The sequence below is a fragment of the Antechinus flavipes genome, chromosome 5 (assembly GCF_016432865.1).
Source record: "Antechinus flavipes isolate AdamAnt ecotype Samford, QLD, Australia chromosome 5, AdamAnt_v2, whole genome shotgun sequence".
In the NCBI taxonomy this organism is placed as follows: Eukaryota; Metazoa; Chordata; class Mammalia; order Dasyuromorphia; family Dasyuridae; genus Antechinus; species Antechinus flavipes.
The window spans coordinates 199,618,076-199,630,171 of NC_067402.1; the positions used below are offsets into that span (position 1 = coordinate 199,618,076).

The window sequence follows — 12,096 nt, forward strand, 5'->3', positions numbered from 1 at the left end:
GAGGCAAGGATTATGATCTTTTCATACTCAGGAAAATCAGGAGAGAGAGAAGTTAAGTAATAGTATAGTCAAGTTAAGAAACCAGAAATCCTAAATCAAGATAAAAAAATTGTTTCTAGATAAGACTTAGCTCTGGGGCCTCCAGCTCCTACTGATACTCCTCTCTTAGAAGGGCATGAATTTTCCTTCTGACTTCCCTGCTGAGAGAAAAGTTGGGTGGGAGAAGGAAAAGAATTTTTTTGAAGGGTTTGGAGAGATATGGAAAAATCCAGCAACTGCTTTTGAAAATGGGAAATGTGGAAGAATCTGAAGAGAAAATGAGGAAGAAGAAGGAGAAAGAGTAGAACAGAGAGGGAAAAGGAAAAAGAACTAGTAAGATAATAAGGGGGATAAAATGGAGAGGCCAGCGGAAGATAAGAATGAGGTGAACAAAACAAGGGAAAGAATATTAAGAAAGGATATAACTAATATTCAAAATGTTAATGAAATGAAAAAAGAGCTAACTAATAGAGGAAAATGACAGCTCTAAAATCTAAGCTTTCTCAGAGTGGTTGGTCACATAGGTTTTACTCAGATTTTCAATGAAGTGAGAAATCACAGAGCATTTTGCATTGATCCACAAAGAACATTTTATGTGTATATTTCCACAGTAGTAAATTGATTATTATCTCTGTTTAAGGTACAGACTGGTTTTTCTCTTAGAAGGAAAGAGGGTTTTGAGGAATACTTTTCAGTTCTGTCAATTATAAGGGAGAATGAATTATTTCTTTTTAAAAAAGGGAAAGGAAGAAAAAGTTCAAAGGGAAAACATAAAAGAAAAAGGATCTGAAGTCCTGTCTAGTCTCAAGATGCTAGTGGGTAAAAAAAGATGATGCAGAGGAAGGGAAGATGGACCAGTGCACACTTGGGTCTTAAGTGACAATTAGGAACAGGGCAGATGAATCCTCTGAGAAGAAGCTGCTGCTTGTTTGCCAAAAAAACCTTTAGGGGAGAGAGCTTTCAATAAGAATCAGAGGAAGGAGAGAAAAATAATGTAGATGGGAACTGATAAGGATAATTTTCGATATGATAATCACCATAGAAAGGTTTACTGCCTTTGGGAGATCTTCTCAAAGCTTGTTGAATAAGAAAATTACCTTCAGATTTTTGTGGTCACAAATTATACTTAAGAAGGGATCCTGAACACATTGCTGAAAATGACCAAGTCCTGAGTAATAAACTGAAGGCTTTAAGGCACAGATAGCACTATTATCATTCTTGCTAATTGGAAACAATGGATCCAGAAGAGAAAAGCAGAGTGACCTGCTACTTACATAGATGTTATTAGAGAGCAAGATTTATGTTTCTGGACCAACGTTTCTAGTGTAAGAACAATATATTCCTGACCAGAGATAGAAAAGGGGGGAAATTCTCTACATATGTCAATCAAATCAGATACCACAGTAGCTATAAGGTAAAAAGTAGAAAGACTAGCAATTGTACAAACACCCAGAAATTCAAAAGGAGAAAAGATTTAAAAAAGGATGCAGAAATAAACCCCACAGACTTGGAAAATGTATAAAGTATGGGTAATGAACAAGTTCTAAAAGTAGAAAAAGGAATATCCCTTTAAAATATTAATCTCATTGTGTCCAGTCCAATTAATGACAGTTCAATTTGAACTGAAAAAGATTTGATTCTATACTTTTAGATCACAACTTTTAGGGCAATGAACCAGGTTACCCACAAAAAAGACTGGATTACCTGCTGTTTTTAAAGTAGATTTCTTTAACTGAAAGTTAAAAGGAGAAAAAATTACTTTGGAATAAGGTTCTTAAGTTACTTAAATTTGGGAGGCTCTAATTTGCTTCCCACCAATTTCACAATTGCACTATGGCTCTATCCCCTTTTATTAATGTTTGCTAAAGAGTAGCACAGATAATCAGAATGTGAATCTTTATAAAAAACATCTTTTGGGGGCAGCTAGGTGGTACAGTGGACAGAGCACCAGCCCGGAAGTCAGGAAGACCTGAGTTCAAATCTGGTCTCAGACACTTATCACTTCCTAGCTGTGTGACTCTGGACAAGTCACTTAACCCCAATTGCCTCAGCAAAAAATAAAACAAAATATCTTTTTGAATCTGTAGATAGGCTACCAGTTCCCACTGTGGATTTTTTAAAAAAAAATTTGAAGTAACAGAAAAACCAAAATTTTGAGCCAGGAAGGATCACTTTTTGTATCTTTGTTCTAGTAATAAGATTTTGAACTTCACAGACATAATTGTATAAAATTATTCTTGTTAGGGAATTGTTTGGGGGTTATGATTAGACATAATTTTTCTAACCTTCACTAGATTCTTCTTCTTCCTCTTCCTCCTCCTCCTCCTCTTCTTCCTCTCATCTTCATTTGCAGGTTCATGATGTTTTGAGGCTTCCAACTCCTCCTCACTCTTCCCTTTGAGAAGAGCATGGATACGAACAGCTTCCTTCCAAGGCACACCTCCCAGGTCTGAAGGGGGAAGATGGGATTCTTCTTCTTCTTCTTCCTCATCTTCTTCCTCCATCTCAGATTCTGAACTGCTATAGAAAAGCCAAGAGAGAGGAATGAAGTTTATATGGAGTGCAGAAAGGGAACAAGTAGGGACAAACAATTTTTATTTTCCATGAACTGTTGTTGGATACAAACTCATCAACTTAGGAATATCAGAAATATAGATCTTCTTTTCTCATGATATGCTATCTAGTTTGTGGGATTTTAGTTTTAGTTAGTCAATTTAGTGTATTTCAGGTTCCAAGTCTTGGTATTTTCTTCAAAGTCTTGCTTTTTCTCACCCCACATATATAATCACAATTATCCCTTCTGTCTAAGTCCTTTTCTTCTATCAGAAGTGTGGCTAGAATGCTGGACCTGGAGTCGGGAAGACCTGAATTCAAATTCAACTTCAGGTATTTATTAGTGGTGAAACTCTGGGAAAATTACTTAACTTCTGCCTGCCTCAGTTTCCTTAATTGTAAAATGGGGATAACAATGTCATCTACTTCTAAGGTTGTTGTAAGGATCAAATGAAATATTTTAAGGCACTGAGTACAATGGCTTAGATATAGTAGGTGCTTAAGAAATGTTTGCCTAGTTAAGGCTCTCATCCTTTTGTCTAGATTACTGAAACATCCTTCTAATTGGTCTCATTGAGAGAAGTCTCACTATTCTAGTCCATCTTACATACTTCTATTAAAATAACTTTCCTTAAGTATAGATCTGACCATGTCAATAACTTTCTCAACCAATCTGAATTGTTTTCAGTTTGCCTACAGAATAAAATAGAAACTCATATGCTTATTATTTAAAGCCCTATACAAGTTATCCCTAAATCACATTTTCAGGCTCATTAGACATTATCTCTGTCTCTGAGATACAGCTGAAACGGCCTTCTCTCCTCATTCACCATACTCCATTGCTTATCTCCATGTCTTTGCCACTGGCTGTCCTGCAAACCTGGAATGAAGACCTCTACCTGCAACTCTTGGAACCCCCATTCTTCTTTTATTCAGGCAAATTTTTCTGCATGAAGCCTTTCTTGACCCCCTACCTATATCCCCACCTGATAATGGTTTCTCTCCTATAACTACCTCCTGTGTTTTCAAAGTCTTTCCAAAGTAAGAATGACCAGTGATGATCATACATATATTGTATGGTGGAGAAAGTGAAGAAAGATTGTCAGTGTTATACTGAGTCCTTCATAGTGAGACGAGCTGACAAAAGAAAGGAGAAAGAGAGGAAAGGATGGGAGAAAATACACAAAGAAAAGCAGGCAATAGAGCCAGAAAAGACACAATAATAAAAACAAATTTAGTTAATCTTACTGGAAAAATACAGAGCTCATGACCTAGGGGAAATAAATGGAAACTAACATTCCAACATCTGGTGTTATAGCCCTGTAGACAACTTCTGTCCTTAGCCCATATATTGCTATTCAGAGCTTGGAAAAATAACAATAAGCAGCACTTATTGTGCTGAGGTAGTTCTACATGATACATTCAGGATGGAAGCATGAATTCTCACTGTCTAGAAAAACATGCCAGCTGACTCCTCTGAATGTAAGCTACACGTGGGTAGGAAGAGTTTAATGTCTGCTTTTGCATCCCCAGTACCTATATACAGGAGACACTTAATAAATGCTCGATTAACTGTTCATTTTTTTCATTTTTTTTTTACATGAATAACAGAGTTAAAGGTAGAATTTGAATGAAATCCAAGCTACCTTCAAACTTGTGGAATGTTCCTGCCCTGAGAAAAACAAATTCCTTCCACACACACACCCCCCCACAACCCCCAAACAAATGGTAGGGAATTTTTTCCCTCTTAGATCTGCGTCCATGGTCTATTAACTCTGAAATATAATTCTTCAGGAAGGCTTTAAAATGACTACATGAGTGACCTCAAATAAGATATATGTACTTAGGGTGGGAGAAATGTGTCTTATCAAAGTTAGGGATGCTGATCGATAATGTTCTGAAGGTGTACAGCTTGGTACAATACTGTAGTTTTAGGTATGCAAAGAGTTTGCTTTAACTTGTGTTTTTACTGTTTATTTTTAGAATTTATTTTAATAATAATAGTAGCAAACAATAATAATAATAATAATAAACATTTGTAGAAAGTTTGCAAAGTTCTTTTCTCAAAAAAGCCCTGGCAGATACCCAAATATTACCATTTTGAATGAAAAGTTAAGTGACCTGCCCAAGGTCATACCACAATAGAAAGGAGGAAAATGAACAATTTAGAAACAAGCCTTAAATGAACTGTGGTAGCTGCTTTACAAAGAGTCAGTAAAATCATCAAACCTGGATATCTATATATCTATATATATATATATAGCTATATAGAGATAGCTATATATATATGATGACTACAACAAAAGAAACACAATGAACAAAAACCCTGAAACTGAAAATAATGGTAATATATAATAATTAAAATGCTCAAGCTTGGACCCAGAGAGGAGTTGAGAAAATTTATCCATCTCCTTCTCTTTTCTGCAGAAGTGGGGGTCTATGGACATGTTATATTAATTACATATATGGTAGTTATGTTGGTTATTTTTAAAAATCACTTCTCTCCTAGAAATTTATTATTTTTATTTTTTTCATAGTGTGTATTTTCTTCCCCATTCTCTACACAACATTCAACCCTAAATAAACATTAAAATTCTAGGACTTTCTGATGAGAATAATTTATTTGGAAATGGAAGTGACATAAAATCAAAATATCAAGGAAAATAAAATAAAAAAAAAACCTGAGACTGAATTAGAAGCCATGTCTCATACTCTAAGCATACATTTTATCTGCTACACTACAGTATATAATAATATTAATAATCACTAACAATTGCTTTTTATTTTTTTGATGCTTTTCAAAGGAATTCAACGCCTTTGACAAATTAACTGCTTGTTCCTCTTAAGAAGAAAGGAAAAAAGCATTCCTGTTCATGGATGGGGAATAACAGAATAGAGATTTGCTTGGTTTCTTTCTACCAATCTGAGGCAGAAATAGGGGGAGAAAGAGGAAAGATATTTGGGGAGTGGTGGATCTATAGGACCCTCTTTCATAGATCATAGATCATCTTTTGTTAACTGCAAAAGAGGGAAATGGATCTATAAGAAAGACCACAATGAAAATGTTAAAAATGTAAGACTAAGAATAATGTTTCCACAGTTTGATTTTTATGCAAGTCTAGATATCAAATGAATGAATCAAATTATCTAACAATAACTTTTAAAACATAAAACTTTTCCTATTATGTTCCTATCTTTTTCCCATAAAAATAAAAGTTCAGTTTAAAGTTTGTTTCTGAGAAACCCTGTTATATTCAGAATGTTTTATTAAGACTGAATTTTCTTTTCCCACCGGGGAAGAGAAAGAAAACTTTCAGGTATTGCCAGCTGTTTTTTTTTTTTTTTTTTGTCTTGTTTTATTTGTTCTTTTTTTTTTTTTTTTTTTCCTTTGTAACATTAATAATACTAACTGCTATGTTGTTATTTCCATGGAGAATCCAGTTCATGGAACAGGCTACTATTCCCCTTCATAGACCTTCTGTGTCACATAATAGTCACAATGTAAATTCTTTATCTTAGGGCTCACTTTATATTCCCTGGCCCTTATCTGGGTTGGACTTTGGGTGCCTGACCTTTGAAGAGCCAAGAGGAAGGGTGTGGAAGAAGAAAGGAAGCTGTGGTTTGTCAGTTCTTCCTCTTATTACATGGCCTGGAAGCCAATGTCCTGGCAAACACAGTGAGCCAGTGAATCCACAAAAAGCACAACAGGGAAAATCAGCTTTTCTGTATTTTAAGATGGGAGGGTGATTACGTAGAACTAAGGAAATACCCCAAGGAGTCTAGGAGAAATCACTTAGCACTCTCACAGGAGTAGAATCACATTTTAAGACAGGTCACCAGGACCTGTGATCAGAAAAATACTATAAAAATTGACAGTAGAAGGAAGAATGTAGTGGTGAACTATTATTGTGATTTGGGCAGACCTGGATTCAAATTCTACTTTTAACATATAAAGATAGTATTCTCTTCAGAAAATGATTTTCTTACCCTTCCTATTCCCGAGTCAGTTCTCTAATACACTTGAATTGTGGAACAGTTGCTGATTTGCACTGGCTTAAGAAGTTCCCTCCAGGATTGGTAAAAAACAAACCCTCAATAGAAATGCTATAGAATTAGAGGGATTATAAGGTAGGACCTATCAATTCCTTGCCTCTGGGCTGGAATCAGTGAAATCCATTTCAGAAATACTACTGCTTGAACTTTTTCTTTAAAAAGAACAAGATACAATCCCCCAACCCTTCCCATCCCAACATGATACATGCTCCAAGTTTACCTCACTCTGCTATCTTAAAAAAAAAAAAAAAGTTTTATATCTATCTTTTGTTTTTAACATAACCTTTTGTTGTTCAGCTGTTTTCAGGGATGTCTAATTCTTCCAGATCCCATTTCGTGTTTTCTTGGCAAAGAGACTGGAACGATTTGCCATTTTCTTCTCTAGTTCATTTTACAAATGAGGAAACTAAGGCAAAATGTTTTAAGTGCCTTGCCCAGAGTCACACATCTAGTAAAAATCTAAGGAATTTGAACTCTGGAAGATGAGTCTTTCTGATTCCAGACATTGTACCACTTAGCTGCCCTAACATCAATTTTACCTAAAATGTATGCCTACCATCTTCCCTTCTCAGAAACAAAACAAAGAAGGAAAAAAAAAATACTTCAATAAAAGTGACCATCACATCCATTCAGTCCAACAGCATAAGTAAGTTCTACGATACACTCACGTTGTACATTTTTCCTTCTCTACTCTTCCTCCTCCTCATAAAAGTAGGTACATATTTGTCCTCCCTTCTTAGGGCAATGTTTGATCAGTATAATTACACTAAATTCAGTTTTGAACTAAAATACACTAACTAAATTCAGTTTCTAATATGCTGCTCAGATTGTGTTCTGCTAGAGTTTTCTCAGGAACCTCTTCAAGATTTTTTTTCCCCCCAATCCTTTCAATTTCTACCATTATCATTATTGTGTATATTATTTTCTATTTTAAAATCACTACACATTGGTGCATTAACCTTCTGATACTTCTTATTAATCTACATATTTTTATAACACGGTAATATTCTATTAGATTCTCATACTCCAATTTGTGTAGACATTATCCAGCTAAAGGGCAATTACTTTGTTTCTATTCTTGCCTAAAACAAATGCTGCTACAAATATTGTGATGTTTTAGGATTTTTCTTTTGGAGTTGACGACTAGCAAGAGCTTCTCAAAGTCTGAGGATATAGACACTTTTCTTAACATAATTCCAAAATTGCTTTCCAATATGGTCAAACATTGAACCAACTTTTCTCTAATATTGATTATTCACATCTTTTGTTACTTTTATCTATTAAATGGGTATAAGAAGAAACTTCAGAGTTGTTTTGATCTAAATTATTATTATTAATGATTGGAAACATTCTTTTATATGGGTGTTTGTAATTTGCAATTCTTTTGAGAAGTTTTTGGTCATATTATCACATCCATTAAGAAATAATGCTTGGTCTCTGTGATTTTTTTTTTTTTTTTGAGTCATGTCCTATTCTTCATGAACCCATTTGAGGTTTTCTTGTCAAAGTATTTTTGCCATTTCTTTCTCCAGCTTATTTTACAGATGAGGAAACAGAGGCAACCAGAGTTAAGTGACTTGCTCATAATTACATAGCTAGTAAATATCTGAGGTTGAATTTGAAAAGTACTCCTATCTCTAGACATGATGCTCTATCCACTGTGTTATCTCTTAGAGTGATAACAAAGGTGGTATTACTAGTGTACGTGCTAGAAGTGCAGGTACCAAGGAAAACAGTTATCCATTATGTCATCCTGCTCTATGGATGACTGGTTTGAAGAAAAGAGTCATGAAATGTGAGAAACTGCTGATCTTTTAGTTTAGACTTGGTTAAGCCCTGAATAAGGTCTCAAGGTGAACTTAACTATCGACCCCACAGGGAACAATGATTTTAAAATGTGAACTTTGTAAAAAAAAAAAAAATAAATAAATAACTTAAGTGGATTTTTTGTACTCTTCCTAGTAACGAGGTACAGTGCTAGACATACAAAACCTATTAAATACTTGCTGAATTTTTTTTTATAATAACACTTTTATTGTTATTTTTAGAATATTTACTTGCTGAATTTTTAAATTAAATAGTGGTAAATCAGTTGTTAAGACACTTAGGTTAGAACAAAGACAGGCAGTAAAATGGCCAGGGCAGCAATTTTGAAGTGAGAAAATCTGGGCTTGAAGATCAACTTTTCTGCTTCCTCATTATATAAAGTACGGATGTAATTCCAGTCTCCTCAGCTTTGATAAGAATAACATTTATTCTATCCACTTCACAGACTTGTTTTGAGGATGAAATGAAATTGTGTGTGTGAAAGCCTTTGTAAAGTGGAAAATTGTTGCTGTTGTGTGTGTGTGTGTGTGTATTTTCTGTTTATTTTTCCTTTAGAAGATGGGCCAAATTCATTTGGAAATCCACTGGATGACATTGCTTGAAATGGGATGAACAAGAACATAAAGGGGTTGAAGGCATCTATGTTACATAATAACCTGCTTGCCACGTCCTCTTCGGTCCCTTTGTCCAACACGCTGCTCAGATTGTGTTCTGCTAGAGTTTCCTCAGGAACCTCTTCAAGTTCTTCTGCCTGTTTCATGGACAGCCTATAATTCTCCAGCTCAATCCTTTCTGGGGTACCTTTCAATCTCTTGGCAAGGCTGGGCTCCTCTAAGCCATTCACACTTGAACCTGAAAGACAATTAAGAAGCAAAGTACTGAGATTTGAATTCAAAGTCTGCAGTGAAAGCAGTGTGTTTGGGGATAGGTGAGGGGAGAAAGAAGGAGGCATCAGTAGGAACAGAGCACTTTTAGAGCCAGCAGGATAGTCGTCACTCATTATACTTCAGAGGAAAGTTGCCTTTTAGAAATGGTTGATAAAGAATTGGAAAAGGAGTGGATGCCCATCAATTGGGGAATAGCTGAACAAGTTGTGGGACATGAAGGTAATAGAGTATTATTGTTCTATAGAAAATAATAAACAAACTGATTTTAGAAAGGCCTGGAAAGATTTACATGAACTGATGCTAAGTGACACAAGCAGAACCATTGTACACAATAACAGCAAGATTATGAAATAATATGAAACAATCTCAATAATCAATCAATGAAATAATGAAATAAAAGACTTGGTTCTTCTCAGTAATTTAGTGATCCAAAGCAATCCCAATATACTTTGGAAAGAAAATGCCAGCTGCATCCAGAAAAAAAAAAAAAAAAAAACTAAGGAGACTAAATGTAATTTTTTTCTGCCTTTTTAAAAATCTCTCCCATCTTTGCTCTGATTTTTCTCTCCCAACATAATTAATAAAACAATGTGTATTAAAATTAAACCAAAGAGGAAAAAAAAATGACTGATAAACCCAAAAAGAGAATTGAGAAATCTACTGCAAAGGATCTAGATTTGATGCAAAATGGGGAAATACTCCAATCTTGAGAACGGAGGTTGAGGGATTATAAGATTACAATTGCTAGAAGAAATATAACTGCACCAGGACAGGTCATGGAGGGATAAAATTCTACATTCCCCTACTGAGAACTTTTTTGGACTAAAGGAAAAGGGGGGGGGGGAGGGACTGAATCACAAAGTAAACGAATTCCCATCAGAGTTGAAGAATTGTGCTGTGCAACTAAATGTTTTTTTGTTTTGTTTTTTTAATTCCAAAAATCTACTCTCCAGATGACAATCATAGAGTCACACTTGGGAAGGAACCTTAGAAACTATCTCGTATAGCCTTACAGGAACAAAATTCCCTACATAGATTGATTTGTGGTAATTTGGCTTTGGTCTCCCTTGGTTTTTCTCCTGGTTTCTGTCTGACTGCTTCTTCTCAAGTCTTCCCCTCAGAAATCACCCATATCATTCTGTGAATGTGGGGCCCAAAGCTTTATGCAGTCCCAGATCCCACATTCTCTCTATTTCTAGGAGACCTTATCAGCTCCCATGAGCCTATTTGTCATCTCTGTGCTAATAATTTCCAGATCAACATAATTAGCTTGGGTCTCTCGCCTGTGTTTCAGTATCCCATCTCCAAAAGCTTATTATACATTTCAATCTAGATGTACTATATGCCAAACACATACTTATATTTCCCTATTGCCGTCCAGGACACCCCTATCCTTCCTGGGACCCACAACCTCACTGACATCTGACAAATCCATGTAGTTTAAACCTTGTCATTCCTATCTCCATTAGCTTATCTCAAGCATTCATCATCTTTCCAATTCACACAGTCACCACCTAATTTAGGAGCCTCATCCTCTCTCCTGTCTGAACAATGACAGCATCCTTGTTTCAGATCTCTCCCCACTCCAATCAGTTTGCACAGCTGTCAAAGTGATTTTCTTTTAAAATTTTTTTTATTAAAGCCTTTTATTTTCAAAACATATGCATGGATAATTCAACATTCAGCCTTGCAAAACATAGTGTTCCAAATTATTCTCTCTCTCTCTTCCCCCACCTCCTCCTCTAGATGGCAAGTAATCCAATATATGTTAAATACTTGCAATTTTTAAAAATTAAAAAAAATTATTGTGCTGCACAAGAAAAATCAGATCAAAAAGAAAAAAAAATGAGAAAGAAAAAAGTGATTTTCTTAAAGTAAAGGTTTGACCATTTCATTCTCCTATTCCATAAACTCTAGTAATTCTCCTCCTGGGGCAGATAGATGGCATAGTAGATAGAATATCAGGCCTGGAGTCAGGAAGACTCATTCAGATCTGAACTAGAAAAAGAAATTGCAAACCACTTTAGTATTCTTGCTAGAAAACCCCAAATGGGAGTCACAAAATGTCAGGCATGACTGAAAATGACTGAACAACAAATTCCCCCATTATCTCTAAGATCAAATATAAACTGACTCATTACCATAGCTGCTTGGTAAGTTATGAAGGAGGTTTAATGTATGATAGGTTTCATCTTTCCTCATCATGTTCCGGAAAGGAAAAAGCTCAGCTGCCTTTAATTGGGAATTAGCTCACCCTACTATCCTAATACCAGTAAAAGCAAAAAATGAATTATCCAGTTAGATTTAATTGTCTTTTTTTCTTCTTTTTTATCTACCTATTTGGAGTTATCTCTTTATACTTCTTTAGTTGCTAGGAGAGATTTCTACAGTCCTGCACTTCTGACTCCTAGCTAAGAGTAGCCAGATTTTTAGGCCAAATTTTATAAGTTTACAAAAAGTTTGCTATTTTTGAGTTTTCTCACTCTTATTTAATTGGTATTGAATCCTTACAACAAAGGAAGCTCTATTTAAATAAATGGCCTTCTTACCACCATGGCACCAAGCAATAAATATTTCTTATTAAATATACTCATGTTCTTTTCTACTCTTTTTTTTTTTTTTAAATAGCTTTTTATTTACAAGTTACATGCATGGGTAATTTTACAGCATTGACAATTGCTAAACCTTTTGTTCCAATTTTTCCCATCCTTCCCCCCACCCCCTCCCCTAGATGGCA

General features: G+C 35.2%; 1 protein-coding gene across 1 annotated transcript in view; it reads right to left on the reverse strand.

Moving 5' to 3' along the window:
* The window catches only part of MICAL3 (microtubule associated monooxygenase, calponin and LIM domain containing 3), a 254,496-nt gene that overhangs the window by 61,847 nt on the left and 180,553 nt on the right, over positions 1-12,096 (reverse strand). Inside the window, 3 exon segments of the mRNA XM_051961753.1 lie at positions 2,325-2,378; positions 2,381-2,559; positions 9,129-9,324. Of these exon segments, the coding sequence (XP_051817713.1) occupies positions 2,325-2,378; positions 2,381-2,559; positions 9,129-9,324 (429 nt within the window).